This window comes from Eucyclogobius newberryi, unplaced genomic scaffold (assembly GCF_026437365.1).
Source record: "Eucyclogobius newberryi isolate DKJ021-1_F unplaced genomic scaffold, fEucNew1.0.hap1 SCAF_4, whole genome shotgun sequence".
NCBI lineage: Eukaryota > Metazoa > Chordata > Actinopteri > Gobiiformes > Gobiidae > Eucyclogobius > Eucyclogobius newberryi.
Genome location: NW_027316056.1, coordinates 34,282,706 through 34,297,098, shown reverse-complemented (window position 1 = coordinate 34,297,098; position 14,393 = coordinate 34,282,706). Strand labels below are relative to the sequence as shown.

General features: G+C 42.0%; 2 protein-coding genes across 2 annotated transcripts in view; both read right to left on the bottom strand.

Moving 5' to 3' along the window:
- Nucleotides 1-14,393, bottom strand: part of LOC140377918 (lysophosphatidic acid receptor 2-like) — a 283,463-nt gene that overhangs the window by 145,909 nt on the left and 123,161 nt on the right. The gene's annotated exons all lie outside the window — the stretch shown is intronic.
- LOC140377266 (uncharacterized) overlaps nucleotides 1-14,393 on the bottom strand; it is a 29,228-nt gene that overhangs the window by 8,457 nt on the left and 6,378 nt on the right. Inside the window, exons 2-7 of the mRNA XM_072462611.1 lie at nucleotides 12,485-12,570; nucleotides 11,409-11,511; nucleotides 9,224-9,314; nucleotides 4,069-4,156; nucleotides 286-413; nucleotides 16-211 (exon numbers count right to left, since the gene is read on the bottom strand). Of these exons, the coding sequence (XP_072318712.1) occupies nucleotides 16-211; nucleotides 286-413; nucleotides 4,069-4,156; nucleotides 9,224-9,314; nucleotides 11,409-11,511; nucleotides 12,485-12,563 (685 nt within the window). The 5' untranslated portion in view covers nucleotides 12,564-12,570. The remainder of the gene's footprint in view (nucleotides 1-15; nucleotides 212-285; nucleotides 414-4,068; nucleotides 4,157-9,223; nucleotides 9,315-11,408; nucleotides 11,512-12,484; nucleotides 12,571-14,393) is intronic.

Here is a 14,393-nt window from a genome sequence, read left to right as displayed (position 1 = left end):
TAAAGAGATAAGTACCATATTGTTCTTTACTGTCTCCCACTGCAGACTCCCAGGACAGCAAGGGGCCCCAGTCACTCCATTGGCACAGGTCCTCACTCTGAAGTCGGACCCGAACATGTGCACTGTACCTGCGACCGGGTTCCAGGTGTCTCTGCAGCTCTGCCTGGCACTGCTCCCTACATTTGCATTGGACAGACCTGGACCTGTCCTCCTAAAGAGAGGAGAGCAACCATCAGCCACAAACATTATCTGTTCTAGTATATGTGGGTTCAGGTGAGTGCATACCGCCCGCGGGTGCTGCTGGAACTTCCACTCATACTCAAGAATTGCCTTGGTTAGATCAGAGGCTTTTGGAGGGGCCCAGCAGAGGCTGCTTCCATTTACCACAGGTTTGCCAGGGGCATCCAGCTTGCCTGCCAACACAAACAGACTCTTTAGCTCCTGTATAGGCTATACATTTTTTGAGCATAGAACATCGTCCGAGCATGGACCAGTGCATTCTGTCCTAATGTCCTTACTGTCTCTATAGCCAAGTTTGAACCGGTCTCAGACCAGTTCACTTTGCTTTGGAATGGTTCATTTGATGTCACCATGCTAAACGCCGGCTCAGAGGAGTAAATCGTACCCAAATTATGCTTTTTAATCATGAGACTAAGATATTTAGTACTTCTAAGTGTGTGGCGCTGTGAGACGTGGCTAAAGCTTGAGTAAACAGGAAACACATTCTAGTTCATCCTCAGCTTTTTTAACTTCTCTGCACCTCCAAGCTTTGTTTTAAAATCTCTTTATGTGACGCATTGGGTTTGGATCATATAAGATGCATTATGCACTGGAAATATAATCTAAGAGTTGTGCGTTGATAAACAGGAAACAGCTGATGCGCACAATAGCACATTTTTGCCTCACAACAATAAGGTCCTTGGATCGATTCGGGTGGTGCGGGGCCTTTCATGTTCTCCCCGAGTCTGCATAGGTTTCCTTCGGGTGCTTTGTTTTCTTCTACCACTAAAAACATGTAAAATAACCCTAAAGTTCCTAAAACATGTGCAAGCTTTGTTTTGCCAAGGCTGTTGGATCGACAAGTTACTAGCACTAGAAATGATGCAATTTATCACAAGATCAGGTCACTTTGTGGTGAGGAATTCTTATTTTCTGTTTATATCTTCGCTTGTGGTGTTGTGTACTAAAATTTTTACATTTTACTGTAAAATTAATCTTAGCTGAAATAAAAATAAAACTAACCACGCCACCTAGGATAGGCCCAGGAACTAAATAAAATAAAGTAATTAAGAGACACAGAGAGTGATTATTGACAGACATAAATAGTGCTTTTAGAAGACTATAAATAATGTATGAAGTTAATATCTTAACGCTGGAACGCATCGTCGCCGCCCAACTTCACACCCACCTCCAGTCAAACAACCTCTATGAACCCCTCCAATCTGGCTTCCGCCCACTTCACAGCACTGAAACAGCCCTGGTCAAAGTACTCAACGATCTCCTCACCTCTGCAGACTCCGGGGCCCTCAACATCCTGTTACTACTAGACCTCAGCGCAGCCTTTGACACTATAAACCATTCCATCCTCCTACAAAGGCTGCGCCAACTGGGTGTTGAGGGCTCTGCACTTGACTGGCTCACATCCTACCTCACCAACAGGCAAGAGTTCATTTCCCTCTCCGGTCACTCATCCACCCTCTCCCCAGTAACGCAGGGGGTCCCCCAGGGCTCAGTCCTCGGCCCCCTCCTCTTCATCTGCTACATCTTCCCCCTTGGTCACATCCTCCGCCAACTCAACCTGGACTTTCACTGCTACGCTGACGACACCCAGATATACCTCACCACCAAATCCACCCAAAACCCTCCCCTCAGCCACATCCAAACCTGCATCTCTACAATAAAATCATGGCTCACTCTCAACTTCCTCAAACTGAACAGTGACAAAACAGAGCTCCTCCTCATTGGCACCAAATCCACTCTCAATAAAACTGGTCCCTTTTCACTCAGCATCGACACCTCGACCATCACCCCCTCTACCCTGGTACGCAATCTCGGTGTCATCATGGACCCCACCCTCTCCTTCACTCCCCATGTCAGCCACATCGTCAAGACCTCATACTTCCACCTCCGCCGCATCGCCAAAATCCGACACTGCCTCACCCTCCCCGCTGCTGAATCCCTCATCCATGCCTTCATCTCCTCCCGCCTCGACTACTACAACTCCCTCCTCACTGGCATCTCCTCCCATTCCCTCCATAGACTCCAAATGGTCCAAAACTCCGCTGCCCGCCTCCTCACCCACACCCGGTCCCGTGATCACATCACTCCCGTTCTCCGCTCTCTCCACTGGCTCCCCATCAAGCAGCGCATAAACTTTAAAATACTCCTCCTCACCTTCAAAGCTCTTCACCACCTTGCCCCCCCCTACCTGTCTGACCTCCTCATCCCCCACCGCCCCTCCCGAGCTCTCCGATCCTCCTCCTCTCTCACCCTGACTGCACCAACATCCCGACTCAAAACTTTTGGCGACAGAGCATTCTCCCGAACAGCACCCCGACTCTGGAACTCCCTCCCAACCTGTCCGCCACTCTCCCTCACTCACAACATTCAAATCCCGCCTAAAAACATACCTCTTCACCCAAGCCTATGACCTCCCCTACCCCTAGCCTCCTCTACCCCATTGCCTACTCTTCTACCCCCTGTTACATCCCCATCTTTTTCTCTCTACTTCTTCTGTCTTGTTCATTTTATCTGTATATTAATGTGTATTGTACGTGTTGTCCCCCCTGTCTGTAAATACCCCTCCCTTTTTTTATTATGTTCAGCGTCTTTGGGTCACTGAAAAGCGCTATATAAATAAAAGTTATTATTATATTATTATCTTAAAAGCTTTGTAAATGAATGCTTGCTCCGAAAAAACATCTCATTTGAATTGTTCACAGTCCATTACATTCATGAGCAGCAATGGCTTCATGAAATAAAAACATCAAAATGCAACACCATGCATCCTCTCGACTTTATGATGCACAGCAACTCTCAGTCCACGAGCTTCATGCCAAGCAGCCAGAGCAGTGGAACTGACCAAACATGGACAACAGGGAAACTGACTGTGGAGCTTAGCAATCAACCAGATACAGCTACAACAAGATTCAGAGTACCACATGACAGCGGAATACTGTGGTGAAGTTAGTTGGATATTGGACATTTGACAGATATTCTGATATTGTTTTTTCTGTGTTCTTTAAGACTGTCAACAAATTACTTGTCAGGAAAGTAATGTGAATACAAATATAATGTAAAAAAAAAATGATATAGCTATAAAATACTGGGGAATCTTCAGATTATTTTGTTCATGTTTAAGGACCATCAATAAATTACTTACAAATTACTACAGAGTGAGGTGAAATTGTTAATAACTATAACATTTGGGATTCATTTTAGAATTTTACTCAGCCCTTTATATTTAGTTTTCAAAGGGTTTGTATTTTTAAGCCATTTTGTTCCGTAAAATTAAAAAAAAATAATCTCAAAAGCTTTAGGGTATTGACCCAGTGACCCCAAACCACTTCAGAATACTTCCATCTCAGGCCTACAAATACCAAAACCTTTTAAAAATAAATATAAAGTGTTGCCTTTATATTTATTTTAAAAGGTTTTAGTATTTGTAGGCCATTTGTATATATTGTATTTATAATATTTTTTAAATAATTAAGTGTACCTTTATACTGTGAAATGAATTAATTGTTCAACGTTGGTATAAAGTATGTGGGATGAGTTATAGAAGAGGGGTTTAGAAAACTCAACATCTCTTTTTACTCATTTACTAATGGCAGAGACATTTTCAAGAAAAAACAAGATTTTGTCCAGGCCTTTTTCCTAATTTTCGATGTCCGACATTTATTTTCAAGGTTTTCCAGGATGTGCTGAAACCCCTGTAGGTCTTTACCTCAAATGAGTGTGCAGAGCTTAATGACGACCCTTTTTCTCAACACTACAATTGTGTGGTTGCAACACTTTACATCTCCATTTCCTGCTCGGAGTCAGTGCTGATATGTCCGCTGAACTCACCGTGATTATAGAGATGGAACTGTGTGACCAGGCTCTGTGACAGGGGGCTACAGGACAGGTTAAGAGACACCTCGTCACTCCCCCTCATCTGAAAAGGAAGAACAAAACATACATTTTAGAGAGAAGAAGGAATCATATTTTTGGAAAATGTATTCTGTATGTTTTTTTGTATCTTCTGAAAATATAGATGTATAAAAACTATGAGTTAATTTATCTGAAATGTTTCGGCAGCAGGACTTCTGAAGGTAGAAGTCGTCCTGCCGGAACATGTCAGGGAAATGAGTTTGTAGCTTTTTTACATTTGTCTAATACGAAGAAAAACACAAGTAGATAAAGAAAAGCTGGAACGTTTTAATTTCATGTGAAAAAGACTCGGAACATTCTACTGCAGAATGACCAACATTTATTTTTCAGAGATCTTTGACATAAAGGAGGGTCCATCACCTGCTTATCTCCATGGAGATATTTTGTTTGCCTGAAATGCATGGCAAAAAAAACAACTTTCTTATTAGGGCTGTACAATATATCGCAGTAAAATTGAAATTGCAACTTAAGTTGGTACAATTTTCAAATTGCAAAGACCTCTTACTAGACCTCTACAAACATTCATGGGAGTTTTTGTATCAGTTCATATTTCAGTCTCAAATGTTGTTTACAATTCGCTCTTTGAACAGAATCCTATTTAAACATAAATCACAAAACTTATAAGAAACACTTCAATTCCTTTTATTTTTTAATCATGCAGTCCTATTTTTTACTGTGAGCAGGGGTTCCTCTCCACAGATTTGATCTGTAACTTGGAGTCACCACTTTGTCTCCATGGAGAAAAAGTTCTGTGGAACCGGCCTGGCAAAGAATACCATCTCCATGGAGACAAATTGTAAATGGTTACATTTATACAGCTCTTTTCTAACTTCAAGGCACTCAAATGGCTTTACAACATGGAACCACACTCACATTAACACACCAGTCTACACCCACACTTGGGGTCTTTAACGCCGGGCTCAGACAGCATGTGGTTGCCTGGTTACGGTGTGCGAAAAGCTGAGTCACAGTCTGACTGACAACCTCGTGACACCATGAGTTCAATTCGGGAGTTCACGTGATAAATAAGCATGTATGTAGGAAGTACTGGTAAACAAAGTACTATTACCTCACTTTTTTGTCTTGATTTTTCTTCAAAGTGTGTGTCAGCACCAAAGTTTTATTTCGATGTATCTCTCGTCGTCCATGGTTTCAAATAACATGAAGAGCACTTTGTAGTAAAGGTAGTAGAGTGAAGTAAAGGTAGTAGAGTGAAGTAAAGGTAGTAAGGTGAAGTAAAGGTAGGAGAGTGGAGTAAAGGTAGGAGAGTGGAGTAAAGGTAGGAGAGTGAAGTAAAGGTAGGAGAGTGGAGTAAAGGTAGGAGAGTGAAGTAAAGGTAGGAGAGTGGAGTAAAGGTAGGAGAGTGAAGTAAAGGTAGTAGGGTGAAGTAAAGGTAGGAGAGTGAAGTAAAGGTAGGAGAGAGAAGTAAAGGTAGGAGAGTGAAGTAAAGGTAGGAGAGTGAAGTAAAGGTAGGAGAGAGAAGTAAAGGTAGGAGGGTGAAGTAAAGGTAGTAGGGTGAAGTAAAGGTAGGAGAGTGAAGTAAAGGTAGGAGAGTGAAGTAAAGGTAGGAGAGTGAAGTAAAGGTAGGAGAGTGAAGTAAAGGTAGGAGAGAGAAGTAAAGGTAGGAGTGAAGTAAAGGTAGTAGAGTGAAGTAAAGGTAGTAGGGTGAAGTAAAGGTAGGAGAGTGAAGTAAAGGTAGGAGAGAGAAGTAAAGGTAGGAGGGTGAAGTAAAGTTAGTAGGGTGAAGTAAAGGTAGGAGAGTGAAGTAAAGGTAGTAGAGTGAAGTAAAGGTAGTAGAGTGAAGTAAAGGTAGGAGAGAGAAGTAAAGGTAGGAGGGTGAAGTAAAGGTAGGAGGGTGAAGTAAAGGTAGTAGGGTGAAGTAAAGGTAGGAGAGTGAAGTAAAGGTAGTAGAGTGAAGTAAAGGTAGTAGGGTGAAGTAAAGGTAGGAGAGTGAAGTAAAGGTAGTAGAGTGAAGTAAAGGTAGTAGAGTGAAGTAAAGGTAGTAAGGTGAAGTAAAGGTAGGAGAGTGAAGTAAAGGTAGTAGAGTGAAGTAAAGGTAGTAGAGTGAAGTAAAGGTAGTAGAGTGAAGTAAAGGTAGTAGAGTGAAGTAAAGGTAGTAGAGTGAAGTAAAGGTAGGAGAGTGAAGTAAAGGTAGGAGAGTGAAGTAAAGGTAGTAGGGTGAAGTAAAGGTAGGAGAGTGAAGTAAAGGTAGTAGAGTGAAGTAAAGGTAGTAGAGTGAAGTAAAGGTAGTAAGGTGAAGTAAAGGTAGGAGAGTGAAGTAAAGGTAGTAGAGTGAAGTAAAGGTAGTAGAGTGAAGTAAAGGTAGGAGAGTGAAGTAAAGGTAGGAGAGTGAAGTAAAGGTAGGAGAGTGAAGTAAAGGTAGTAGGGTGAAGTAAAGGTAGTAGAGTGAAGTAAAGGTAGTAGAGTGAAGTAAAGGTAGGAGAGTGAAGTAAAGGTAGGAGAGTGAAGTAAAGGTAGGAGAGTGAAGTAAAGGTAGTAGGGTGAAGTAAAGGTAGGAGAGTGAAGTAAAGGTAGTAGAGTGAAGTAAAGGTAGTAGAGTGAAGTAAAGGTAGGAGAGAGAAGTAAAGGTAGGAGAGTGAAGTAAAGGTAGTAAGGTGAAGTAAAGGTAGGAGAGTGAAGTAAAGGTAGTAGAGTGAAGTAAAGGTAGTAGAGTGAAGTAAAGGTAGGAGAGTGAAGTAAAGGTAGTAGAGTGAAGTAAAGGTAGGAGAGTGAAGTAAAGGTAGGAGAGTGAAGTAAAGGTAGGAGAGAGAAGTAAAGGTAGTAGGGTGAAGTAAAGGTAGGAGAGTGAAGTAAAGGTAGGAGAGAGAAGTAAAGGTAGGAGAGTGAAGTAAAGGTAGTAAGGTGAAGTAAAGGTAGGAGAGTGAAGTAAAGGTAGTAGAGTGAAGTAAAGGTAGTAGAGTGAAGTAAAGGTAGTAGAGTGAAGTAAAGGTAGTAGAGTGAAGTAAAGGTAGTAGAGTGAAGTAAAGGTAGTAGAGTGAAGTAAAGGTAGGAGAGTGAAGTAAAGGTAGGAGAGTGAAGTAAAGGTAGTAGGGTGAAGTAAAGGTAGGAGAGTGAAGTAAAGGTAGTAGAGTGAAGTAAAGGTAGTAGAGTGAAGTAAAGGTAGTAAGGTGAAGTAAAGGTAGGAGAGTGAAGTAAAGGTAGTAGAGTGAAGTAAAGGTAGTAGAGTGAAGTAAAGGTAGGAGAGTGAAGTAAAGGTAGGAGAGTGAAGTAAAGGTAGGAGAGTGAAGTAAAGGTAGTAGGGTGAAGTAAAGGTAGTAGAGTGAAGTAAAGGTAGTAGAGTGAAGTAAAGGTAGGAGAGTGAAGTAAAGGTAGGAGAGTGAAGTAAAGGTAGGAGAGTGAAGTAAAGGTAGTAGGGTGAAGTAAAGGTAGGAGAGTGAAGTAAAGGTAGTAGAGTGAAGTAAAGGTAGTAGAGTGAAGTAAAGGTAGGAGAGAGAAGTAAAGGTAGGAGAGTGAAGTAAAGGTAGTAAGGTGAAGTAAAGGTAGGAGAGTGAAGTAAAGGTAGTAGAGTGAAGTAAAGGTAGTAGAGTGAAGTAAAGGTAGGAGAGTGAAGTAAAGGTAGTAGAGTGAAGTAAAGGTAGGAGAGTGAAGTAAAGGTAGGAGAGTGAAGTAAAGGTAGGAGAGAGAAGTAAAGGTAGTAGGGTGAAGTAAAGGTAGGAGAGTGAAGTAAAGGTAGTAGAGTGAAGTAAAGGTAGTAGAGTGAAGTAACGGTAGTAAGGTGAAGTAAAGGTAGGAGAGTGAAGTAAAGGTAGTAGAGTGAAGTAAAGGTAGTAGAGTGAAGTAAAGGTAGGAGAGTGAAGTAAAGGTAGGAGAGTGAAGTAAAGGTAGGAGAGTGAAGTAAAGGTAGTAGGGTGAAGTAAAGGTAGTAGAGTGAAGTAAAGGTAGTAGAGTGAAGTAAAGGTAGGAGAGTGAAGTAAAGGTAGGAGAGTGAAGTAAAGGTAGGAGAGTGAAGTAAAGGTAGTAGGGTGAAGTAAAGGTAGGAGAGTGAAGTAAAGGTAGTAGAGTGAAGTAAAGGTAGTAGAGTGAAGTAAAGGTAGGAGAGAGAAGTAAAGGTAGGAGAGTGAAGTAAAGGTAGTAAGGTGAAGTAAAGGTAGGAGAGTGAAGTAAAGGTAGTAGAGTGAAGTAAAGGTAGGAGAGTGAAGTAAAGGTAGGAGAGTGAAGTAAAGGTAGGAGAGTGAAGTAAAGGTAGTAGAGTGAAGTAAAGGTAGTAGAGTGAAGTAAAGGTAGTAGAGTGAAGTAAAGGTAGTAGAGTGAAGTAAAGGTAGTAGAGTGAAGTAAAGGTAGGAGAGTGAAGTAAAGGTAGGAGAGTGAAGTAAAGGTAGGAGAGTGAAGTAAAGGTAGTAGGGTGAAGTAAAGGTAGGAGAGTGAAGTAAAGGTAGGAGAGTGAAGTAAAGGTAGGAGAGTGAAGTAAAGGTAGTAGAGTGAAGTAAAGGTAGGAGAGTGAAGTAAAGGTAGGAGAGTGAAGTAAAGGTAGTAGAGTGTGCTCCTGTTCGCCTCGTCTCATTTTGACAGCTTTACTGAACAGGCCTACGATCGCTGCAGTTGGACTGCATGTGGTGCGAGCCTGGGGTTAGGCACATCTCACACAACAGCATTTTTCAAAACACAACACACAAAAAAATAAAGTAACGTCCAAACATTAAAGGTTGAATGGACGATTTTTTGGCACAAATCTAAGTCTTATTTCCTCGTGGCGTGGACTGCCGATTAGTCCTGCCACGTATCAATCATAAAACGCACCTACCGCTCACCTGCAGCCGCGTGAGGCTCGTCCCCACGTTTCCGCATGTCTAAGCGCATGGATCTATCATAATATAGTTCCCTCAGTGTACGGGGCAAAATGAAGACGGAGAAAGACAGTTCGAGCTGACGCAGAAGAGACGGAAATCTACGGGAGACGAGAGATGCGATGTGATCCGTCGCGCTAATAAACAAACGCATGTGTGTGTTGTATCAGTCCGCACGGGGGAGTGGCATGTGCACTTCAGCCTGAGTTCGCAAATCTACGAAAAATCGTCCATTACGCCTTTAATCTTTAAATCTTTGATCTCACCTTCTCGGTGAAGAACAGGGAGCAGTTCCTCCGTCCTGGTCGGTCTAAAGGCTCCAGCGAGCACTCGGAGCTGTAGCCTTTGAAGAATTTGCTGAAATACAATACGTGCAGTCAGTCTAATCAAAGCTAAAGGCGCTCCGACGAAATATTAGTGACGTGCATTCAACACCTGTCAATCTTGGGAGAAAAAAAACATTCTTATAAAATGTAATAATTGTTAATATTTGTCACCTGGTATTTATTTTAAACCCCTTTAATCCAATAAGGAAGAATAATATTCAATTGATCAGAATGTTCGCATGTCCCATAACTCCCGCTCAGATACAGGGAGAGCGGGAGGGGTAGGTGTAAAGTTAGTTCATGCTAACTTTGCATGTGTTGATGGTGTTGATGGTGTTGATGGTGTTGATGGTGTTGCATGTGTTGATGGTGTTGCATGTGTTGATGGTGTTGATGGTGTTGCATGTGTTGATGGTGTTGATGGTGTTGATGGTGTTGCATGTGTTGATGGTGTTGATGGTGTTGCATGTGTTGATGGTGTTGATGGTGTTGCATGTGTTGATGGTGTTGCATGTGTTGTTGTTGATGGTGTTGATTGTGTTGCATGTGTTGATGGTGTTGCATGTGTGAATGGTGTTGCATGTGTTGATGGTGTTGCATGTGTTGATGGTGTTGCATGTGTTGATGGTGTTGCATGTGTTGATGGTGTTGCATGTGTGAATGGTGTTGCATGTGTTGATGGTGTTGCATGTGTTGATGGTGTTTCATGTGTTGATGGTGTTGATGGTGTTGCATGTGTTGTTGATGGTGTTGATTGTGTTGCATGTGTTGATGGTGTTGCATGTGTGAATGGTGTTGAATGTGTTGATGGTGTTGCATGTGTTGATGGTGTTGCATGTGTTGATGGTGTTGCATGTGTGAATGGTGTTGCATGTTTTGATGGTGTTGCATGTGTGAATGGTGTTGCATGTGTTGATGGTGTTGCATGTGTTGATGGTGTTGATTGTGTTGCATGTGTTGATGGTGTTGCATGTGTGAATGGTGTTGCATGTGTTGATGGTGTTGCATGTGTTGATGGTGTTGCATGTGTTGATGGTGTTGCATGTGTTGATGGTGTTGCATGTGTGAATGGTGTTGCATGTGTTGATGGTGTTGCATGTGTTGATGGTGTTTCATGTGTTGATGGTGTTGATGGTGTTGCATGTGTTGTTGATGGTGTTGATTGTGTTGCATGTGTTGATGGTGTTGCATGTGTGAATAGTGTTGAATGTGTTGATGGTGTTGCATGTGTTGATGGTGTTGCATGTGTGAATGGTGTTGCATGTTTTGATGGTGTTGCATGTGTTGATGGTGTTGATTGTGTTACATGTGTTGATGGTGTTGCATGTGTGAATGGTGTTGCATGTGTTGATGGTGTTGCATGTGTTGATGGTGTTGCATGTGTTGATGGTGTTGCATGTGTTGATGGTGTTGCATGTGTGAATGGTGTTGCATGTGTTGATGGTGTTGCATGTGTTGATGGTGTTTCATGTGTTGATGGTGTTGATGGTGTTGCATGTGTTGTTGATGGTGTTGATTGTGTTGCATGTGTTGATGGTGTTGCATGTGTGAATGGTGTTGAATGTGTTGATGGTGTTGCATGTGTTGATGGTGTTGCATGTGTTGATGGTGTTGCATGTGTGAATGGTGTTGCATGTTTTGATGGTGTTGCATGTGTGAATGGTGTTGCATGTGTTGATGGTGTTGATTGTGTTGCATGTGTTGATGGTGTTGCATGTGTGAATGGTGTTACATGTGTTGATGGTGTTGCATGTGTTGATGGTGTTGCATGTGTTGATGGTGTTGCATGTGTTGATGGTGTTGCATGTGTGAATGGTGTTTCATGTGTTGATGGTGTTGCATGTGTTGATGGTGTTTCATGTGTTGATGGTGTTGATGGTGTTGCATGTGTTGTTGATGGTGTTGATTGTGTTGCATGTGTTGATGGTGTTGCATGTGTGAATGGTGTTGAATGTGTTGATGGTGTTTCATGTGTTGATGGTGTTGCATGTGTTGATGGTGTTGCATGTGTTGATGGTGTTACATGTGTGGAAGTGTTGATGGTGTTGCATGTGTTGATGGTGTTGATGGTGTTGCATGTGTTGATGGTGTTGATGGTGTTGCATGTGTTGATGGTGTTGCTTACAGGTTGCGGTTGATTTTGTGCGCTTTAATCTTGCACAGGTCTGAGCTGTCACTGGTCCACTCACAGTCGATGCGCTGGTTGTAGTTGTAGAAACATGTAAGATCTACAAAGGCAATAAACAGCACATGTAATACTCTAACTTCTAAAAACAACACATTTTTTAAAGGATATATACTTTTCATCACTCCAGTAGATATATGTACATATAATGTACATAATATACAGATTTAACATATCGATAAAGAAAAAAAACATTTGGTGGATCTGTCTGGACAATGATCAGCGGTGGCCGTGGGATGGACCGATACTGGTGTAGTTAAAATGCAATCAAGTATTATTTAGTGTTTCATTTGTTTTGTTGGATTATACTAATAGATGCACAGATTTAGGAGCACATTTGAGTTATACTGTCCACATTTTCAAGAGATAAAAAAGTAAAAGGTGAAAAAAGGTGTTTCAAAGTGAGGTAAAACATGTGTAAAAAAATCTGTATTCACACAGTACTAGTAAAAATAACGCAAAGGTAAGTTTACTTGTGGAGGATACAAAACTTTGGCTATTGGCATAAAATCTTAAACTCTACAGTGGTAAACAACTCACTCACACATTCCGAAACACACACCCACATTTGAAGGCAAGTATAGACTCAAAAACATTCACATTTAAAATGAGGGGCTCCTACTTTGAGTCATACAAAACATTTAGCCGACAATAATTGCTTATAATAATAATGCGAGTTAGTGTTTGACTAATCATATATTGCACAGCATTTGAGGCTTGGGTGCAGAATATGTTCGTTTTCGAAAAATACACATTCAAAGATTTGGTGTAGCCTTTTTTTTATGAATAAAATCCATATCTGTATCAAACTTTGAAGAGGGGAAGCTTGTATGGTTTACAATGAACACAATGTAAAATTTTGATCTAATTCTTTTAGCAAACCGTCCCCAAAATCATAAAATTATCAATAATAATAATACTAACAATAATAATGATGATGAAAATGTAACTATGCAGTAGTTTCCACACATTTCCAAACAAAAGAATCAGATATGTGTCTTATGTGTCCTACTCACTGTGGGTGGAGAGGGTCCAGACAGGGGCCACAGCAGACATGGCCAGACACAGGCATAGCAGGAGGAGCCCAGGAGCCATCACCGCCCTGTCAGACCAGATGTGAATTCAGAATTAAAAATGTAATTTGTGCAGTGATGCAGTCGCTGCATTGGACTGTTGTGGTGAAGAAGGAGCTGAGTTGAAAGACAAAGCTCTTGATTTACCGGTCGGTCTACGTTCTGACCTCACCTATGGTCATGAGCTTTGGGTAATGACCGAAAGGACAAGATCGTGGATGCATGCGTTCTTATTGAGTTGCCTCCGCCGGGTGGCTGGGCGCTCCCTTAGAGATAGGGTGAGGAGCTCAGTCACACGGGAGGAGCTCGGAGTAGAGCCGCTGCTCCTTTGTGTCGAGAAGAGCCAGCTGAGGTGGCTCGGGCATCTGTTCCGGATGCTTCCTGGGCGCCTCCCTGGAGAGGTGTTCAAGGCATGTCCTGCAGCCCACAGCTGGTTTAAATCCTATTTATCTGATAGGTACCAATTTGTTCATGTAAACCAGAGCTCCTCACCTTGCTCCAAAGTAATTTACGGTGTGCCACAGGGATCAGTACTCGGTCCAATTCTGTTTACTCTTTATATGCTGCCGTTAGGCAACATTATCAGAAAGCATGGCATTAACTTCCACTGCTATGCAGATGACACTCAGCTGTATTTATCAATGAAACCTGATCAGAGCGATCAAGTAGACAGACTTAGTGCTTGTGTGAAGGAGATAAAAACCTGGATGACACTTAACTTACCTGCTTCTTAACCCTGAAAAAACCGAGGTCATTGTGCTTGGCCCTAAACATCTACGAGACGCTCTTTCTGAGCAGATAGTCACACTGGACGATGTCAGTGTAGCCTCTAGTTCTACTGTAAGAAACCTCGGAGTCTTATTTGACCAGGAGCTCTCATTTAAAGCTCATATAAATCAAGCTTGTAAAACAGCCTATTTCCATTTGTGTAATTTAGCCAAAATCAGAAGAATCCTGCCTAAAAGCGATTCTGAGCTTATCTATGCATTTGTAATGTCTAGATTAGATTACTGTAACTCCTGCTCGCAGCGTGTCCTGAAAGCTCCATAAAAAGCTTTCAACTGGTTCAAAATGCAGCAGCAAGATTACTGACAGGAACAAAAAGAAAAGAGCACATTACACCGGTGCTGGAGTCTCTTCACTGGCTCCTGTCGTGTTTAAAATCAAATTTAAAATCCTACTCCTGACGTACAAAGCTATGAACGACATGGCCCCATCCTAAAGATGCTATAGAACCATATCATCCAAACAGAGCTCTTCGCTCTCAAAATGCTGGCCTTCTGGTGGTCCCAAGAGTCTCTAAAAGCACAGTAGGAGGTAGAGCCTTCTGGTGGTCCCAAGAGTCTCTAAAAGCACAGTAGGAGGTAGAGCCTTCTGGTGGTCCCAAGAGTCTCTAAAAGCACAGTAGGAGGTAGAGCCTTCTGGTGGTCCCAAGAGTCTCTAAAAGCACAGTAGGAGGTAGAGCGTTTAGCTCCCAAGCTCCTGTGTTATGGAATCAGCTCCTGTCCATGTTAAAGAGGCCGACACAGTCTCTTCATTTAAGACCAGGCTTAAAACGTTCCTCTTTGAAATCTCTTATAGTCTTATAGTTAGGAACAGAAATAAAAACCTACAGTTTCCCAGCTAACTATGCTGGGGGAAGTATGGCAGCTTGAGCACTATCCTCTGCTTCTAATTATTTATTCTATAAAAAAGATATTTCATTTTTATTCACTTGCAATCTGTTCATTGCCTTTTCTTCTTCTTCTCTCACTTCCCCACCATGAAGGGGACAGGCACTTCGATGACCTGTGGACCCAGATGCTCCTCAACTCCCTGAAGTAGCGGTCTCTACTCCATTTGGACAGTTCTT